The 18,181-nt window shown below is 37.9% G+C and overlaps 2 protein-coding genes and 1 non-coding gene across 3 annotated transcripts in view; 1 reads left to right on the forward strand and 2 right to left on the reverse strand.

The window, feature by feature from the left end:
- LOC149160155 (uncharacterized) overlaps positions 1-16,165 on the reverse strand; it is a 48,309-nt gene extending 32,144 nt beyond the window's left edge. The window contains exon 1 of the mRNA XM_089434523.1: positions 15,715-16,165. Coding sequence (XP_089290649.1) covers positions 15,715-16,165 — 451 coding nt within the window. The remainder of the gene's footprint in view (positions 1-15,714) is intronic.
- Positions 12,245-12,318, forward strand: TRNAN-GUU (transfer RNA asparagine (anticodon GUU)). Its single transcript has one exon. It is a non-coding gene; the product is annotated as a tRNA-Asn (tRNA).
- Positions 16,166-16,635: 470 nt separating the features above from the next.
- LOC149160157 (uncharacterized) lies at positions 16,636-17,607 on the reverse strand. Its single transcript, XM_089434524.1, has 2 exons — positions 17,206-17,607; positions 16,636-17,034 (listed from the first exon to the last, which is right to left on the reverse strand). Exons 1-2 carry the CDS (start codon positions 17,605-17,607, stop codon positions 16,636-16,638), a joined length of 801 nt encoding a protein of 266 aa, XP_089290650.1.
- Positions 17,608-18,181: the final 574 nt, after the last annotated feature.

The raw sequence follows: 18,181 nt of genomic DNA on the forward strand, positions 1-18,181 counted from the left end.
CATGAGAATGTCGATAAGCATCTCTAATTTTCTAATCTTGGTTTTCGTGATCTATTCACCTCCTCATTCGATAACAATGTTTATTAAACCATTATTCATCTATCTAAGACATTCTACAATGATCTATCTGTCAACAAAGTCGAAACCCCCCAGACTGTCGAGGAACTTCAGTCCAAGCTGATGGTTATGTCAGGCCCTCGCTGTCCTAAGGTTGGTTTCACTGTCGGTCAGGAAATTGTTGAAACACTCAAGGCTCCTAATCACTCTCTGCTTTGCATTGAAGATCAACCAAACACCTAGAGTTCACTTCCTCCACTCGAACTACACGATCCCATCGCTCATGCTTTGGAGGAATCTTACACAGCAAGCACACATGTACAACAAAAGTGGTATATCTTTCTCACATTTGCTTGCATGTCACAGTCAAGAGAATGCATACACTCAACATCTGCATGTAGTGTAGCACAACATCATAACAACACCACATAATGCATGTCATGCACTCTCACTCATCTCTGTTCTATTGTCACTTGCAAGCTCGGAGTGCATTTGTCTTCATTGTTACATCTTTCTTATTCGCTGGTTCACACAACTGCCTTGTTTGAAAACCATGCCTTCACCAACATGGGTCAATCGATGCGCCGGTGGATGCATTGGAAGTATCACTTCACGTGAGACAACCCATGCACTATTAGCGTAGGAGTAGGAGTAGTGTTTGCTTTTAGTCAGTTTTCTTGCATGCTTGTTTTCTTACTTGCTTTGTTTGTTTGTTTGTCTGCTTGCTTGTTTTCTTACTTGCTTTGCTTTCGCTCTTGCTTCCACTCTTGCTTTTCTTTTTTGTTTGTTAGTTCGCTTGTTTCATTTTATAGGATAGTTTCGCATGAAACCATGTATGACTCTTGAAGCAAGGTGGGTAAAGTACAAGAGGCCTTGTGCTGTTATTGCTACTTGGTTATCTATCATCCTGCCTTTGTATGAAGAACTTCTTACTTTCAGTCCATGATACGTCGATGGAAAATACGCACTGTTCGAAGTGAACATTGGTGAAAACACAATGCTTGCACGCTAACTAGTGTCACCTACTCTAGTCAGTTGTTTTTGGTTTAACCCTTGTCAAATCAGTCAAGTAGAGTAAGGTGAGGGGGAAAACATTAACAGACACGTCAGAGGTGTAAATAAAATAATTCTCTGCTAGAAAAACCTCTTCTGCTCTCAATAAGTCGGGATCCCTCTTCCACCTTTGAAATGAATAAGTGCTATGCACAGTTACAAAAATGAAAAAAAATGAAAATAAAAGTTTGAAAACATTGAAAAATGAATAAGGCAAAAGAAGAGAAAGGCTTATGAGCATAGAGGTGATGCAAGTAACTTCGTCGGGGTACTGACCAGGCTCGCTGGCAGTGGATCCATTCTTGTGTTCCTATGTGACTCTGTTGGGGTACTGTCTAGGCCTACTAGTAGTAGAGCAATACCAGAGATGAAACTAAGACTCCGACAACTATAGTGCTTGTGCACCAATATACCCCTCAACCCTAATCGAAACAATTGTGTTGCCTTGGCTTGGAATGTGTGTCAATAGACCAAGAGATCGGTAAATGCTACATCTTACAATCAAGCTAGTGTGAAGCCAAGACGAACTAAGAACTGAACAATACTTTCGGAGGTGTTAGACTTGCTTTTCATGAAAATGGTCCATTCAAAGAGATGTAGTTCTACCAGTGTGTCACTAAGTGTTTTAGAGGCTGCAACCACCCTTCAAATGTTTTCCTTAGCTTCGTTTTGGAGCCTCCCTTCCAATTTTCAAAGCAGCTTACCTTGCTTCGTCAAGTTCACAAGCTTTAGTGTTTTGCTTACACAAAGGTAGCCTGTTGATCACAACTTCATGCATTCCCCTTACAGGTTGTTCACCTGGACTTGGTCTAGCTATAGGCTAAGCATCTTCCCCAAGAAAATTGCGCATGTCTGGAGGGCAACCAACCTTCTCTCCAGAAATTGCACAATCCAGTCTGCTAGCCTGCTAGGCTCCAAGATTGTGTAATCTTGCCAGTCAACACTCCCAATAGGAATTGCACAATTTTCCCCAGTAGGGTTGTTCAACCCAGAGTTTGTACAAATCTGGGTAGCAATCAGCTGCTCTGCCCAGAAATTGTGCAAACCTCCTGGGCAGCTAGCCCAGCTCCTAGCCAGAAATGTGCATTTCCTTCCAGCAATCGAGCAGTCTCTTGCATGTGTAGCTGAGTTGACCGGTTCCCTCCGGGACCGAGCAAAACTAACTGACATGCATGGGCTACTTCTCCCAAGGCAACATGTAAAGGCATCCCTTGTTTCAAGGATATATTTTTAGTAGTTGGAGGTTACATGTAAGGATCAGTTCAGAAACCTCCCACCAAGTGTCACTTTCCCTAAATTTGTCGCATGCGCGTCACAACCTCGATGTTATAAAAACTCATCAACCGGATGCTGCAGAGCTCATTCCTCACATCAACCTTGTAGCTCTGACATCTCGCATCACATCTAGGGGGTAGTTGACACATTCATCTCAACTATATTCGGGTAAGCCGGGTTCCCATGCCTTGTGTTGCATTTCTGTCGCTTTTTGTGTTTTCGCTTGTATGAGTACTGTTTGTTTGTTTTATTTGAATGCTTGCTGTCGTTTACATGTATATTAGCTTCTCCTAGCACCGTTTCAGTTTTCGTCAACATCTCACTATTGTCGAATGCATGAAACTTTTTTTTGCGAACGGTTGCTGATTCGGTGACTCGCCTCACCCACATGCATGTTGTTTCATTTTCTGAATCTATCATTCACTTATTCTTACACTCAGTATCATCATGAGTTCACACTCTCAATCACTTTCAGTTGCCCGTCGACAAGTCTGGCCAACCTCGGCCCAAACTTTGCCTCACCAAGAGCCCCAGCAAGACAACATTGTGAAATTCTGAGAGGGAAGTCTCTGCCTTCCTCTCCAGAAATGCACATTTTTGCCCAACAACTATTCCCCATGCCTGCTTTGTGCAATCCTGAGGGACAGTGACTATGGTCAAGAAAATTGCGCAATGCAGTCACTAAGCCTGCAGCCATTGCTAGCTGAGATTGCGGATTGCACAATCCCAACAGTTAGTAGCCAGGTTGGACTGTGCATTGTGTATTTCCAACAGTCAGTCAATCTCCCAGCAGCCCAGACTGTGCTTTGTGTATTCTTGGCAGTTGATCTCCCAACCTCCTGGCCGAAATTGTGCAACCTTCATGATCAGTCACACAGGTATGTTGCAAGTAAATTCTCAAGTTCATTTTGGTTTCTGACTGATAGATTTCTTGCAATGAGTATCACCATGTCTCCAGGTATTACAGTTGTTCATCTGCCTCTCAGCAGTGCAGGTACAAATGGTTTCCAAGAGAGCAAATTTGAAGACACCGTTCATAGCACACCTGGAGATGCAGTCGATCAAATGTCTATGAGCTTGCCTACTCATGAAGATATCAAGTTGTTTGTATACAAGAACATCAAGATATCAAAACAAGCGACATCATGAACAATAGCTGAAGGCAACATACCGAACACAACGAATGCAACGAATGCAGCAGATGTAATGAATGCAAGAGGAAGGTTGTTGACAACACATAGGCAGAAAGAAGTTGCAAGATCAAGCGGATCCACTGATAACGAAAGCAACTTTGGAGACTCAGGCTATGAGGTGATGACGCAACATGAAGATTGCGCGAAGAGAGAGAATGGAACAGAGAAGGAGTTGCATGTGCTGAAGCAAAAACTCAAGAAGAATATGAAGCTATACAAACAGACGAATGAGTTGTAGCAGGAACAAGAAGATTAGTGGGCGCAATGTGCACTCACAGATGAAACTAAGCCCGTACAAGTTAAAGATCCATCCCAGCAGCTGACACGGAGAACACATGGTGAATAGTGTTGTTGATCGTATGCAAGGGATTCAACAACATGCATGTCATTGTGTGCACGCATGCAATCCAACCCATTCAACACACTCACCAAGGTGAAGGCAAGAAGCAAGTCCAACTGGAGCTAAACATGTACTTCGACAAGCTGATGTGCATGACTGCCAACACGCACTTGAAGATTAGCATGAACACTATGCATCAGTGTGTTTTCGGTTTAGCCGCACCCGAGAAGACCATGTGCATGTAGCAGACGAGTTGGATGAAGGAGCCGAACCAATGCACTGGTTGCAACAAAGGCAAGAGTTCGCTTCAATAAAATGTCACCATGAGGTGCATGTACACCATCACGGGCGACCAAGCTTGGCATCAAATCACCACCTTCACCATCATAAGCATGCCAAAGAGTTGATCTCATCACAACAGACCGAGTGTCAATGATGTCTTGCAAGGCTTGCTTAATCCATGTTGTTTCACATGAGTACATATGCATTGTAATGTTGAGTCATGTCAAGTGTAAATAGTTGGATGTAACAGTCATAGAGTAGGTGAAGAGTCATGAGGGTAGTTGAATGGTCACAAAGGGGATCAAGGGTCACCCCACTCTTTGCTATAAATAGTCCCTCATAACTCATTGTAAGGGATTTTGGTCAACCAAGCTTCTGATAAGACTATCTTGGAAAGAGCTTGGACAATATTGTAACGCACCTTGGCTTATCCACTCCATGAAGCTAGTTCATCTCTTTGGAGGAGTAGACGGATGTGGCTGTAACATTCCACTATTGGGGCTAGCGGGTTTACATGGATGTATTGTATGATTGGAACTTACACTTCTTTATATAATAAGAGCCAACAAGTTTTTACACATGTATTGTATCTATTGTAAGACTTATCTTTAACACTTGTAATGCATGTTGCTTTAACCTGTGTTCTACATATGAACTGTTTCATTTGTTGTAATGCATAATCTATTAATGGAAATGTGTTGTATATGTTGTTAATGCTGTCCCGTCCATGTCGACTGCTCTGCCGGACATCAGACAAACCTTTCATATGAAGCTCGCTGTAATAACTGTTGCACTTGTTCAGACAGATCCATGAGTGTTATCTTACCTTGTATGTTGTGACTGCCACATCCGTGTGGATTGCTTCGCCGTAAGCTATGTATGTCCTATGTGTTGTATGTTCCTAACCGAGGTGGGACTAATCCCTTTCAACCTGGAACTCACCTTCACCCTCATCTCAACCCACCCATGTTAGAAAATATCATACACCTTCTTTGACCCACTGCAACGGTCACACCCTTGTTACCGACAGAGTTATCCTACTTGCCTTTGTGCGACATCGCGGTCAAGGCATTGCTTTACGATCCACTGCTGGGACTCCTACACCAAACAGTTTGAGGTCTAATTGGGACTTCTTACTAGAGAGATCCCCTTACATGTTGGCGGGTCTAGCACCGTCAACAGAAGGGTCCTATCCTTACAAAAAGTCCAACATTTGACATCATAGTGTATCCAATGTGTTTCCTTGATGCCTTAAACTCCTCTAGTCTAGTAGTGCAATCAACCTTTTCATTTTGAAGAATATTCCCTCTCAACTCATTATAGTAAGGGGATTTGTACCATGGGCCAACAATAACAGCAACATCAAACATGGGTTAGTAGAATGGATTTTTCATGGAAACGTTGAAAGGAATTTCAACCCATAGAAAACAATTACCCACCAATTTGTCAACTTCTTCCTTCTCCTTTCTTTTAAGCACTAACCTGATAGAAAGTTGTACACCAAGTGTGGTTCTAAGACCAAAATAAGATGAGGTCGATGAAGGGCTTGCCTTTGTGGAAGGTGATGGTAAAGAACCAATCTCACTTCTTCCTCCTACTCCTCTCCCTTCAACTTGACTTCTCATACCTTATCTCTTCTTTTTGGTTGCATCCTTAACTAGTAGTGCTTTGGTGGCAATGCAAATTATTCCATACTTGTTTATAGGCAAAGTTCTATATCATGTATAAGAGTTTATGCAAGGTGGAATTTCAAGTGGGATATTGCCCTTGTCATATGCTTTCCACACAACTTGCAATGTAAAGTTTATTTATTTAAAAGCCCCTCAGTTTCCCCATATTTCCACATAGGGTCCAAATTTATCAACATTTTTAGACTTCAATGTAAATATTTAAATTTAGGGCAAATTATTTTTTGAAAAAAATTAAAATCAACAATCTTAGAATCAAAATACAGAAAACTGCACCAAAAATACAAATCTAAATGATATATACATGATATATCTCTTATAGTCCAATAAAAATTTAAAGAAAAAGAGGGAAAAATGATAGGCATAAAAAGGCTATAAAAGCCCCAAGTGATAGCTCAAATGGTCGAGTTCCCGTTGCTAAGCACTTTCCCAGTTGGGAGGTCACGGGGTCAAATCTCCTCGACGCCCTCGGGGTTAGGCCTGATATGGCCGACCGGCAGATCCCTTCGGGTGGAACTGCCCCGCTTCTCTACGTGGACGTAGCGGCCACTCATTGAGTGCCCGTGAACCACATTGAAAAAAAAATAAAAAAAATAAAATAAAAAGGCTATAAAAAATTTGTTTAAAAAGAAGAAGAAGCGAGACATATACACCTGCAAATACATTGCCAATTGCAAGAATTTGGGAAACCCTCCCCACTCCATAATAAATTGATGATGTAAAATAAAACATAGTCTCTGCTTAGCAAGATGAAGGAAAACTAATGGGTAAAGGAAACCCCATGAAAAATCTTAAAAAAAATGGTAGAAATAGGTGCCCACACCCACAAGTTCATCCACGACCAAGGAAAATCAATCACCACTATAAAAAACATGGTGATGACAAAGAAATATAATGTCCTCCTCCTCGGCTCAAGCAAAATCAATTTCCTCTTCCTTTGCTCTTAGACCCTTCTTTTTGTTTGCAAAATGAGTTGAAAAACACCAAAAATCTTGTCTTAAAGTGTCTTTCCTCGTGGTCTAATGATTTTTTCACATATCTTGCAATTTTATCACAATTTTCCTGATTTTATCTAGACCCCATTTTTTTTCATGATTTTATTGCACATTTAGCCCATGGGGGGTGGCTCAATTAGTGATCATCGTGTTATGAAGTAATGTAAACCATGTGATCCAAGGTTCAATTTTCGTGGGTCAAACCAACTTATCAGATCTTAATGAGTGTTATTAATTTCAACTATCTATCTTAGTGTTATTCATTGTGCACTATTTAATTCATCCTTTTGAATATGAAATTTATAGCACAAACTCAAATGCAGAATTTTATGGTTTAGTTAATATAAATGTATAATTTAGGCCTTAAAAACTCACTAAAGTAGCTATCATGAATAACTTACAACAACAAATTCATCTGTAACATTTAATTTGAATTTATATTGAGAAGATATTGATAATATTTCCAATAATTTATTTAAAGTTAAAGAGCTGAAATTTGTGGTTAATAGGAGGAAAATGGCATAAATACCTTAGACTTTATTTGATTTTTGCAGTCCAACACATTCATGCTTGGCTTTTCCTAGATTAGTTTTAATCCTCCATACTAACGAGGAACAACTTATCTGACGATCTAATTCTAGGAAACCTGGGGTTTCTTATCCCTTCATGCATAAAGCTCCAAGAAAAACAATTGTCATCCATCCTTATGCAATTAGTTAACGATTCATCTAACAATTAAGTGCCACCATAAATACCTTAGACTTTGTTTTTTTTTTGCAGTCCAATACATTCATATTTTGCTTTTCCTAGACTGGATTTAATCCTTCTTGATAACTAGGAACAACTTATCTAACTACCTAGAACTCCAGGATATTTTGGGTTTCTTTCCTCCATGTCTAAAGCTCCAAGAGAAATAATTTTCATCCATCTAGTATGAAATTAGTTAATTATTCATCTAGTAGTTAAGTGCGTAGATCCCAATTATCTCAATCTAATTCAACAGCTCCAAGTTTGTCATAGTTAAAGAGAAGTTTTATATTCCAAAATTCCACAACCCCTCAACCTCCCTTAAGCATTCAATCCTCTTCTCTATTATTATATTCCCATACACATTTCCCAAAGTCTCCTCAACCATCTCCATTAATAGGGCATCAACTTCTCCTTCTAAATTTTAGGGGAAAAAATATTCACAATAAAATAATAAATATATTACTAAAAATAACAATAAAATAGAATGAAAATTCTTTATTCTCATGTTAACTTATAAATGAAATTCGACAAAGTATCTTGAAATTCATGGCAACCCACTGTATCCATCTAATTCATCATACCAACTAGTTATTAAATTTAAGGAGGGTACTTAATGCTACTAGATATTTATTTAAGGAATTTAATTTCCATATCATTAAACCATTAATTAATTAGTTAATTAGTTAATAACCTATCTTAGTAATTAATATATCAAGATATTGTATTAGTGTACACAAGAAGTGTATTTTTTTGCATGCACCACCGCCTCTTATGTGTAATCCTTATATACTGACAACCAAGCATGCATGCCAATAAATCAAGTAAATGCATCACTTAGTAAGCTTTAGTAATTGAATTATAATAATTGATCAATATTGATCATCATGAGACTTAAATCATTGAAATTGAATCAAAGCAAGTGTATTATATGTGTTAGCTTGAAGCAATGCAATAAGAATGGTACATCTAATACCCAAACAACATCCTCGACTAATTTGAATCATCCTTCCTCTTTAACCTACTTCCATCTTCCACATCTTATCATTTCCTTTGGTGTAATATGATAGAGCATTGACTATATTGACCTAATTCCAATGATAACTTGTAAGTGGAAATGTTGTTTATGTCAATCTAGCTTCCCTTGCAGATAACTAGTAGTCACCATCCCATGTCTAAGTGAGCATGACTTAACATGACCTTCCCATCACTCCAAGTTTTTGGAGGATAAATGGCGGAAAATACTTCCAACATTCTTGATAAACATAGGGTCAACACATCATAATTGATCATATTATGCTAATGTTGTTCTTCTTAAAAATACGCCATCGAAAAACCAGATTGGGCAACCATGCTTCTTGTAAAACCCACACTTGCCTACATATCATAGCAATGTTTGGAACTAATCATTAAATCACTAAATAATGCTCCAATGCATACCATTATATTTTTAATGTCTAGAACATCAATGCTAGTTTAGTGCCATAGTTTTTTTTGGCTATATCTTAACCCATTAACCTATAGATTAGTTTACCAATATACATAATCATATAACCACTTCCATGCTATTAATAATGATATGTATTGGAATTTAAAGTAAGCAATTATGTTTAATTACCATTTCCACCACAACATCCATCCATTCACAATATAAATTGAATTAGTGCCAGCATATCAAACTTTCCTTTTAAATTTGTATGCTTATAGGAAATCAAATAATTATCATCCTTAATAGAAAAAACAATAAAACTCATAATATTATATATATATATATATATATATATATATATGTGGTTCACATGTCCTCATAAATATAGTTCTATCAATTTGATTGGGTTGAATAGATAACAATTAAAGAATAACAAGATAAGTCATAATATAATTTAGCTAATTTAGCTATTGAAAATCAAAATATGGAGCATTGCAAAATTCCTTTCCAACTCAAAATGTTGACACTAAACCCTATATCTTAAAAAACCATCATGCTATTAAAACTATGATATAATAAATGACATACAATATAAAACTATATATGTCCATACAAGAAATCCATGCAATATATAAAAATCCTTTTGTTACTAGACTTTTGGTAATCTATCCAAAAATATATAAAAGCACCCATCAAACATGCAAAAACTTGTGTAGTGGGAATGGGATTGGGATTGGAAACACTATTCTTGAACTAAGGTATCTCCAATTAGCATATATCCATCTTAAGCACAGATCTAACATGAACCGAGAGGGATCGAATTTCTTCAAGTGCAAACTTATTTTAGAGTGCAAAAAAGTGTAATTTTTCATTGTTTAAATTTTATTCTTCAATGCTATATATTTTTAAGTATACGTCAACATTAATTCATATTAAAATATTTTATTCATAACCTACATTGGATATTTTGTTAAATACAACTTAAAATATTTTAACATTTTTTTTCTATATATAGATATATATGAAATTAATATTCACATAAGTTAATTAACATAGATCTTCAAATAATTTATTTAAATAATGTGCTAAAATATTTTTGAAAAATATAAGTTATAAACATCTTACTCATTTTTTTTTTTTTTTTTACTTCTAACGACTTTACATGAAATTATATGGTCATGTATCAACTCCAAGTTAAGCACAAACATATTTACACATCCCTTTCACACAGGGTTGAGAATGGGCCTCTAGTCTCAACAAACCAAATCAATTCGTTATCCCTTTTTCATTGCTAGTATATTTTGTTTTAATGAGAGCACTTGAAAAAATTCAATACAATTAATAAACTTCTTACTTGCTCTACCAATGCATGAAGGTTAATGTTTCAATTTCTCAATATGCCCTTTTTCTAACCCACCACCAAGTAATACAACTTGAGTGTGCCTAATGGTTAAGAGCATGTGTTTCCTCCTAAGAGGTCACAGGTTCGAAACCAGAGGGGAGTAGAGTATGTATGCCTTTGTAGACTTAACAGTCAAATCAATGTGCAGAGGTGGGTCCCTTGTCCCATAAACAAGGAATCTCATACACGAATTTGGTGTCTGACTTGACAATGACCTTAAAATTAGAAAATAATAATAATAATAATACTCATCATAAATTTACATATCAAGAAAAACTTGATCCTAAACTATACTAGTCAAAATATCTAATAATAATATGCAACTCTACTTACTTGTTAGTCCCCATTCCCAACTTAATCATAAGTAAAAATAATCTAATATTTTCTAAAAAAAATACATATGCCAATCACACTATATAACTTAAAGTTACTCTAAAATGCTTAACTAATAATTAATTAATCAAAAACAAAAACAAATCAACAAACATTCTTATTTTAATAACCCAATTCATTTAAAAAACACTTTCAATATAACTCTATTACTAACCAAATTCCCTCTCAAGAAAATGAAAAATGGTAGAACCCAATATACACATTTGCTGATAATTAAAAAAAGCAATAGAATATACAAGTAGAGAGATTTAAGATGAGTTACATTAATTTTCTAATGAATTTTTTTTAAACTCCTTTTCCAACCTAATGATCTTTATCACTTGTCATAGTTTTAGTAGCATCCCACACCTTAGGAGCAAAACAATAATCATTGGTATATGCTTTATAGACTCACCGTTATTTTAGAGGAGACAAAGACTTGTTCTTACCAGGTACTCTTCTGCATTGTATCTTTTCTTCCAAAGAAAATTTCTGTACTTTTCTATTCATTTCAGGTAATCTTTTGCTTTGCATTTTTTTTCAACCAAAAAAGTTGTCTTTCTATTCATTTAGAGAACAAAATCTACATAGGAATCCTGTACAATAAGGTTAAGTTTCAGGAAAGGAATTGCCCAGGGAATGTACTAATCTTATCCAAAATATCATATCAAAAAATTGAAAATTTTAACCTAAAACAGCTCTAAGGCATCTTAGTCCTGGTCAATATTGGAACACTCCTATTACTTGTCCTCTGTTTCCAGTTTATGTTCATCTGTGCAGTGAGGTGTCCACTAATTTCCATGTGACAGGTCGGAGAGAATGAATGGTCCATACAAGAAATAGCCGAAATTGCTCCTGGTGTTCTGTAAAAAATCAAAACTGCACAGACATACAGGCGGGTTTGGAAATGAGTTGTTTTTATTTTTTAAAGTTTTTTTATGGGTTTTTTTGGTTTAATTTTTTTAAAATTTAGCAAAAATTAGTTGAAATCACAAGTTTGATGGGTAACCTTTGCACAATAGAAGTACTTTAAGATTTTTCGGAGTGTTGAATCCATATAGTCAAAAAAACCAGTTTAAATAATAGAAATCAAAATTTCACCTCAAAATTTTCCACAAAACCTTTATCTACAACTAAAATCTCACGCCCAAAAAATTTAAGAGATTACACCGGGTCATCCATCCAAATGATTTGAGAGATCCAGTACCTATTGATTGATTAACAAGAAGAAATGCGGTTCCTGAGAGAGAATTGCACGATGAATCTATTTTGAGGAGCGCACATCCATAGCGTTTAAAATTTGGGGAAACGTCACTTTTCCCGCTTCAGCATCAAGTCACTAGCTGGGATATTCCTTCTTTAAAAGCAGTAAATACTGGATAATAAATACTTCCAAATATCAATTCGAAGTGCTGGAATAGCTCAGTTGGTTAGAGCGTGTGGCTGTTAACCACAAGGTCGGAGGTTCAAGCCCTCCTTCTAGCGCAATTGCCAGCCATAATTTTTTTTAAAAAATAATTTATTTTGCTTGGTGCTCGGTATATTAAGTAATTTACTTTTAAAAATAATTTATAATATGTAAAGTAATTTCTTCTTAAAAATAATTTATTTTGCTCGGTGCTCGGTATATTAAGTAAAGTAATCTACTTAATATGTAAAGTAATTTCTTCTTAAAAATAATTTATTTTGCTCGGTGCTCGGTATATTAAGTAAAGTACTCTACTTAATATGTAAAGTAATTTCTTCTTAAAAATAATTTATTTTGCTCGGTGCTCGGTATATTAAGTAAAGTAATCTATTTTTAAAAATAATTTATTTTGCCGGTATATTAAGTAAAGTAATTTATTTTTAAAAATAATAGTAATAATTTACTTTCAAAAATAATTTATTTTGGTAGGTATATTAAGTAAAGTAATTTATTTTCGCAGGCATATTAAGTAAAGTAATTTATTTTTAAAAATAATTTATTTTACCCGGTGCCCAGTATATTAAGTAAAGTAATTTACATGTAAAAATAATTTATTTTGCCAGTATATTAAGTAAAGTAATTTATTTTTAATAATAATAATAATAATTTACTTTAAAAAGTAATTTATTTTGCGCGGTATATTAAGTAAAGTAATTTATTTTTAAAAATAATTTAATTTGGCAGGCATATTAAGTAGAGTAATTTACTTTTAAAAATAATTTATTTTGCCTGGTGCCCGGTATATATATATTTTTTAACATCATCGGTTGCTATATTGCTTTTCGAAAAAAGAGGGAGATGGAAACTGTTTCCCTATAGTACATAGTTGTTCGCCGAATGACGCTGGGAAAGAAGGATTTACAACAACAGCGTCCTCCAGGTTCCCGCCACTTGGGCTTTCAAATAAAAATTAAGCTAGAATATATCCTGACAAATTGGAGCGCTAAAAGACGACATTTGCAAAACGTTATCTATCAATAGTGAAAAGGATGATGTGCCTGACTATGATATGTGGATAGAAGTCTGATGTGCCTGTTTGAAATGTCTTCCTGATCTGCGCCAAAAGATGTAGAGAAGTATGATACCTCTGTTTGTAGTGCCTGTCTGAGCCGCGTCAATGAAATAGTTGATAACAGATCCTGATAAAAAGAGTCCGGGAGTGCTGTCGTGGGGCTCTGTTCTTTGAGCGATGCAAGTGGCATATGCGGCCCGGAGGGAGGATCGTTGAAGAGGAGGCGTCCAAAAGTTCCAGAGGACGGGGATTCAAGAGACATAAGAATTAGACAGGCCCACAGGAACCAGGTGTTCGGATGAATCGAAAGGGGAAAAGGCAAAAATAAGGGAGAGAAGGAACTGAAACAGGGGATCGGGTGAGGGAGAGTCTGATGCGAGAAAAGGGACAGTCGAATAACTGAAATCTCGTGCAAATGAATTACCTGAGTGCGCCCGATCCCTCTGTCTGTCTTGGTCACAGTGAGAGATTTATATTTCATCGGATCTTCTATCATATTAGGACTTACGAGCTTGTTGCAAAGCTGAATGAGGGAAAAGCTTTCCACAGTCATGGCAAATGGTGATAGGTCTCAACTCCATTGCAAACTAGACAACCCTGAGGTCTGGCGCATGCCTTGTTGGCCTGTTTGTCAGCATTTTTGTTTAAGCTGCGCAGAATGTGATGAAAGCGTAGATCTACCATAGGTTGAGCTAGAATGTGGCAGCGACTTAAAATCTGTTGGAGAAACACATTTATGGAGTCTTTCTTCTGGACCATTGAACTAATAACCACTGTCGAATCTCCGAAGATGAAGGCTGCATCAGTACCAAGCTTCCCAAGTTGAATAAGTCCCTGGTATAGGGCCAGTGCTTCTGCCCTATTGTTGGAAATGTGGCCAAGGCCCCATTCATATGATAAGACAATGTCTCCATTAGCATTAAGTATCACTCCTTCGGCCCCTGCAACCCCAGGGTTTGACTTTCAAGCTCTGTCGAAAAAAAGACAGTACCTGTTGCAATTTTGGATCCAGGCAACAAACTCATTTTCTTTGAGTCTGATTTTCCAATTATGAGGAACAACATTTTCCCTGTTGTGAGCAGTGCTACCTACCTGCCTGCTGTTGTTTTTGTCCAACAAGTGACCAATAAAGATTCGTTCTTCCACACTGAGCTCGGTGATATCTACAGTCCTCTGGTTCTTAGCTGATATGGTTTCAAGGGCGAGACTCTTTGCTTTGCTGCATAGACTTCTGGTATTCGAACCCTTGTCCTTAAAAACTTTTCGATTGCGGGCCAACCAAATATTCCATAACATGGTGTAAGGTAGAATATCCCAAACCCTCTTCGCAATGCTATTCTTCCTTCACTGCCAGGGGTAATTCTTTTTCCACTTATGCAGAATTTCTCCTATGTTGTCTTGGCTGGTCCACGGAGTCTGATTGTTCTGAGACAGGTTTCCCCAGCATTCAATAGCAAAGGGGCAATCAATAAAAAGGTGGTGGATGGATTCCTCAGCAGCCAAGCAGTTGGGACAGCGAGAGGGGCCGATAATTCCACGCTTTTGCAAGTTTTCGGCAGTAAGAGTTTTACCTTTGAGAAGAGTCCATATAAAAAATTTGATTTTTGGAAGGGCCTCCGACTTCCAAACAACCTTCCAATGATTCCAGATTGGCATGGGATGATTGCTATTGCAGAGGAATTGATGGGAAACCTTAATGGTGTAAGCAGATCCAGAAGGGTCCCAACTGAATCCATCTGAGGTATTCTTTTTGACAGGGGCTATGCTATGCAAGTGAGATTGGAGAGCTGACAAACTATCTTTGAGATCATTGGGTATAACAGGGAAGGACCATCCAGACCATAGTAGGGATGAAGGATCCCACTGAGAGATCTGATCCAAATGATGGATGCCAATTCTTTCAAAAAAGAGAGGATGGGATTGACTCCAGCTTGCATATTAATAGGTTGTTGTCCCATGATTTTGTCCATTCCAATATTGATGCTTACTCCTCCCTTAGGAATTTTGGAAGTATTTTGGGCAATTATAGGAATTGCTTTTTTTCATAAGCGCCAGATTTTGGTGGAGTCTTTGTTGGAGATGTCTTTATCGAGGAGCATCAGCCTTGGAAAATTCAGATATTTAATTTCCAATACCCTTTTCCACCATGCTGAAAGACCAGTTATGAATCTCCAAACCATTTTTCCTCCAAAGGCTAAGTTAAGGTATCTGGGGGATCTGATGCCAAGGCCACCTCGTTCTTGGGGTTGAATTACTTGCTTCAAGCTGATCAAATTAAACTTCTTTTTGTCTTGCTTCCCTCCTTGCCACAAGAAATGACGGAGGATGCCTTCCATTTTGTGGTGGAAGGAGGCAGGGGCTTGAAGGAGAGTAAATTGGTATAGAGGCAAGGAGGATATACCAGATTTCAGAAGGGTGAGGCGACCAGCTGGGTTAAGCCATATTGAGCCCCACTGCTGAACTTTACTTTTCATCTTATCAATTATGGTGTCATAGACTTCTGCCCTCAATGGCCCTGCGCTTACTGGAATGCCCAAATATGAGAAATGAGTCCAGTCATATTGATATGAGACCCCAAATGTTGCTGCAATATTATGAAGGACCTGCGATGTTGTGTTCCAGCCGTAAATACAACTTTTTTGCTGATTGACCAGACTGCCAGAGTAATCCATGAATTTATCCAGTAGAACTTTGAAACGCCTGGCTATTGTGATAGAAACCCCTCCAATTAGCATGGTATCGTCTGCAAATTGAGAATGATTTATATTCTTGACTCCGTTCCCGAATTTTATTCCTGTTATGAGACCGACCCTCCGATGAAAATCCAGTCCTTTACTAAATGATTCAGCCATTAGAATAAAAAGATAAGGTGAGAGGGGGCAACCTTGTCTTAGACCACGAGAGGATTGGAAAGCTTCACCTGGTCTCCCATTTACAAGAGGGGTGATCCAAGGCCCGGAGATGCAGGCTTTGATGAGGTTAAGGAAGCTTGCATCAAAACCCATCTTCTTCAAGACAGCAAAGAGAAAGGAGTGCCTCACTCTATAAGAACAAATCCTTTCTCCTTCCTGGATTGGCTCGAGTGAATGGATTCTTGAACTAGGAGGATGGAGTCAGTTATATGTCGGTTTGCTAAGAACCCCCCTTGATTTTCAGAAATGAGGGATGGAATGAAGGGTTTGAGGCGAGAGGCGATAACTTTGGACAGGATTTTGTAGGAGGAATTACAAAGGGAAATAGGACGGAAACTGGAAAATGAAGAGCGCCGGTTTTCTTTGGGTATGAGGGCTATATGAGTGGCGTTGGTGTACCCCCCTATTTTTCACTTTCGCTGGATCCATTTTAACATTTTTATCAGGTCTTTTTTTATGATTCCCCAGAATGTTTGATAAAAACATATGGGAAAACCATCAGGGCCTGGGGCTTTGTCAGGCTGAAAGGCCCAAACCATTCTGGTGACTTCTTCCTCATCAATCTCTCTGGTTAAACTGTCATTTATTTGCTTACTTATCCCTGCAGGCAAATGTTGCAATAGCTCAGTATAATCCTCCTGTTCTTTAGTTTCTGTTAGGAGGTCTCGAAAATGCTCTGTTGCTGTCCTCTGGATGGCATCCTGGCTTACTTGCCTGTTACCTTCAGCATCTGTTATGGAGCTTACGCTGTTCCTTACCTTTCTGGCTGTTGTTTGTTTATGAAAAAATGCTGAGTTCCTATCTCCTCCCTGCAGCCACAATTGCCTCGATTTTAGCCTCCATTTTAACTCTTCTGCTCTCTTAACTTGGCACAATTGTGAATAGAGGTCACTTTCCTATTGTTTACTTTCTTGGGAGAGACCAAATTCCTCTATCGCTCTTTGCGTGCTGTTGAGGTTGTTTTTAAGCTCCTTTTTTACCTCTTCAGGCTCTTTGTAGCTCGATTTGGCCCATTCTTTAATTGCCTGTTTGGTTTTTTTTAATTTGGACTCCCATATGAATCCAGGGGACCCTTCGACATGCTGTCTCCAAGTACTGAGGACGATTTCAGCCACTGCTGGAATGTCATTCCATAGGGAGCTATACCTGAAAGGAATAGGCCCGAGATTACTGTGATTTTCCAGCGTTAGCGTGACAGGGAAATGGTCTGAGACAGGGCATGTCAAAACGCTGGCGTATCCAACAGAGAACGTAGAAAGAAGCGAAACGTTGATTAAGATTCTGTCTAATCTCTCCATAATATTACCTGCGCCAATTCTGCGATTGCTCCATGTGTAACGCCTGTTTTTGGGTACAATGTCCACCAGATCGGATTCTTGCATGATGTTTTCCAGATGTGTTCTATAGGGGTCATAAGTGAAACTGCCACCTCTCTTTTCGTTGGCATGGAGGATAAGGTTGAAATCGCCTCCCAAAATAATGTTGGAACTCCCTTCTTCATCGATGCCGGACTTTAGATCCCTCCAACAACAGTGCTTGTCTCTATAGTGATTGGGTACGTAAATATTGTAAATGACTACAATTTGCTTATCTTCGTTGTTTTCCAAGACTGTTTTAATCCAGTGTTGATTGATGGTTGCCGAATTACAGTTCCATATATTCTAGTTCCAGATAGTGGCTATTCCTCCTGAAGCTCCTCTTGCTTCACTGATACTTCCTTTATACTGATTCTGCTGTTCTATAATGTTGTTCATTTCCCTTTGACCTTGCTTTGTTTCTTGCAGCAAAATGATTCCAGGTTTCTCTTGGTGAATGAGATCTCTTAGGGCTGCTATCTTGGAGGGGTGCCCAAATCCCCTACTGTTCCAAGACAGTATTTTGATCATTGTAAATGTGATGTCCGGGGTGGTGCTCGCCCCCCTTGTTCCTTGTTGTCTGTGTCTATATCACGCTGAC

This window comes from Pinus tabuliformis, chromosome 5_2 (assembly GCF_031772625.1).
Source record: "Pinus tabuliformis cultivar Carrire ecotype Pingquan chromosome 5_2, CPIR1, whole genome shotgun sequence".
Taxonomy (NCBI): domain Eukaryota; kingdom Viridiplantae; phylum Streptophyta; class Pinopsida; order Pinales; family Pinaceae; genus Pinus; species Pinus tabuliformis.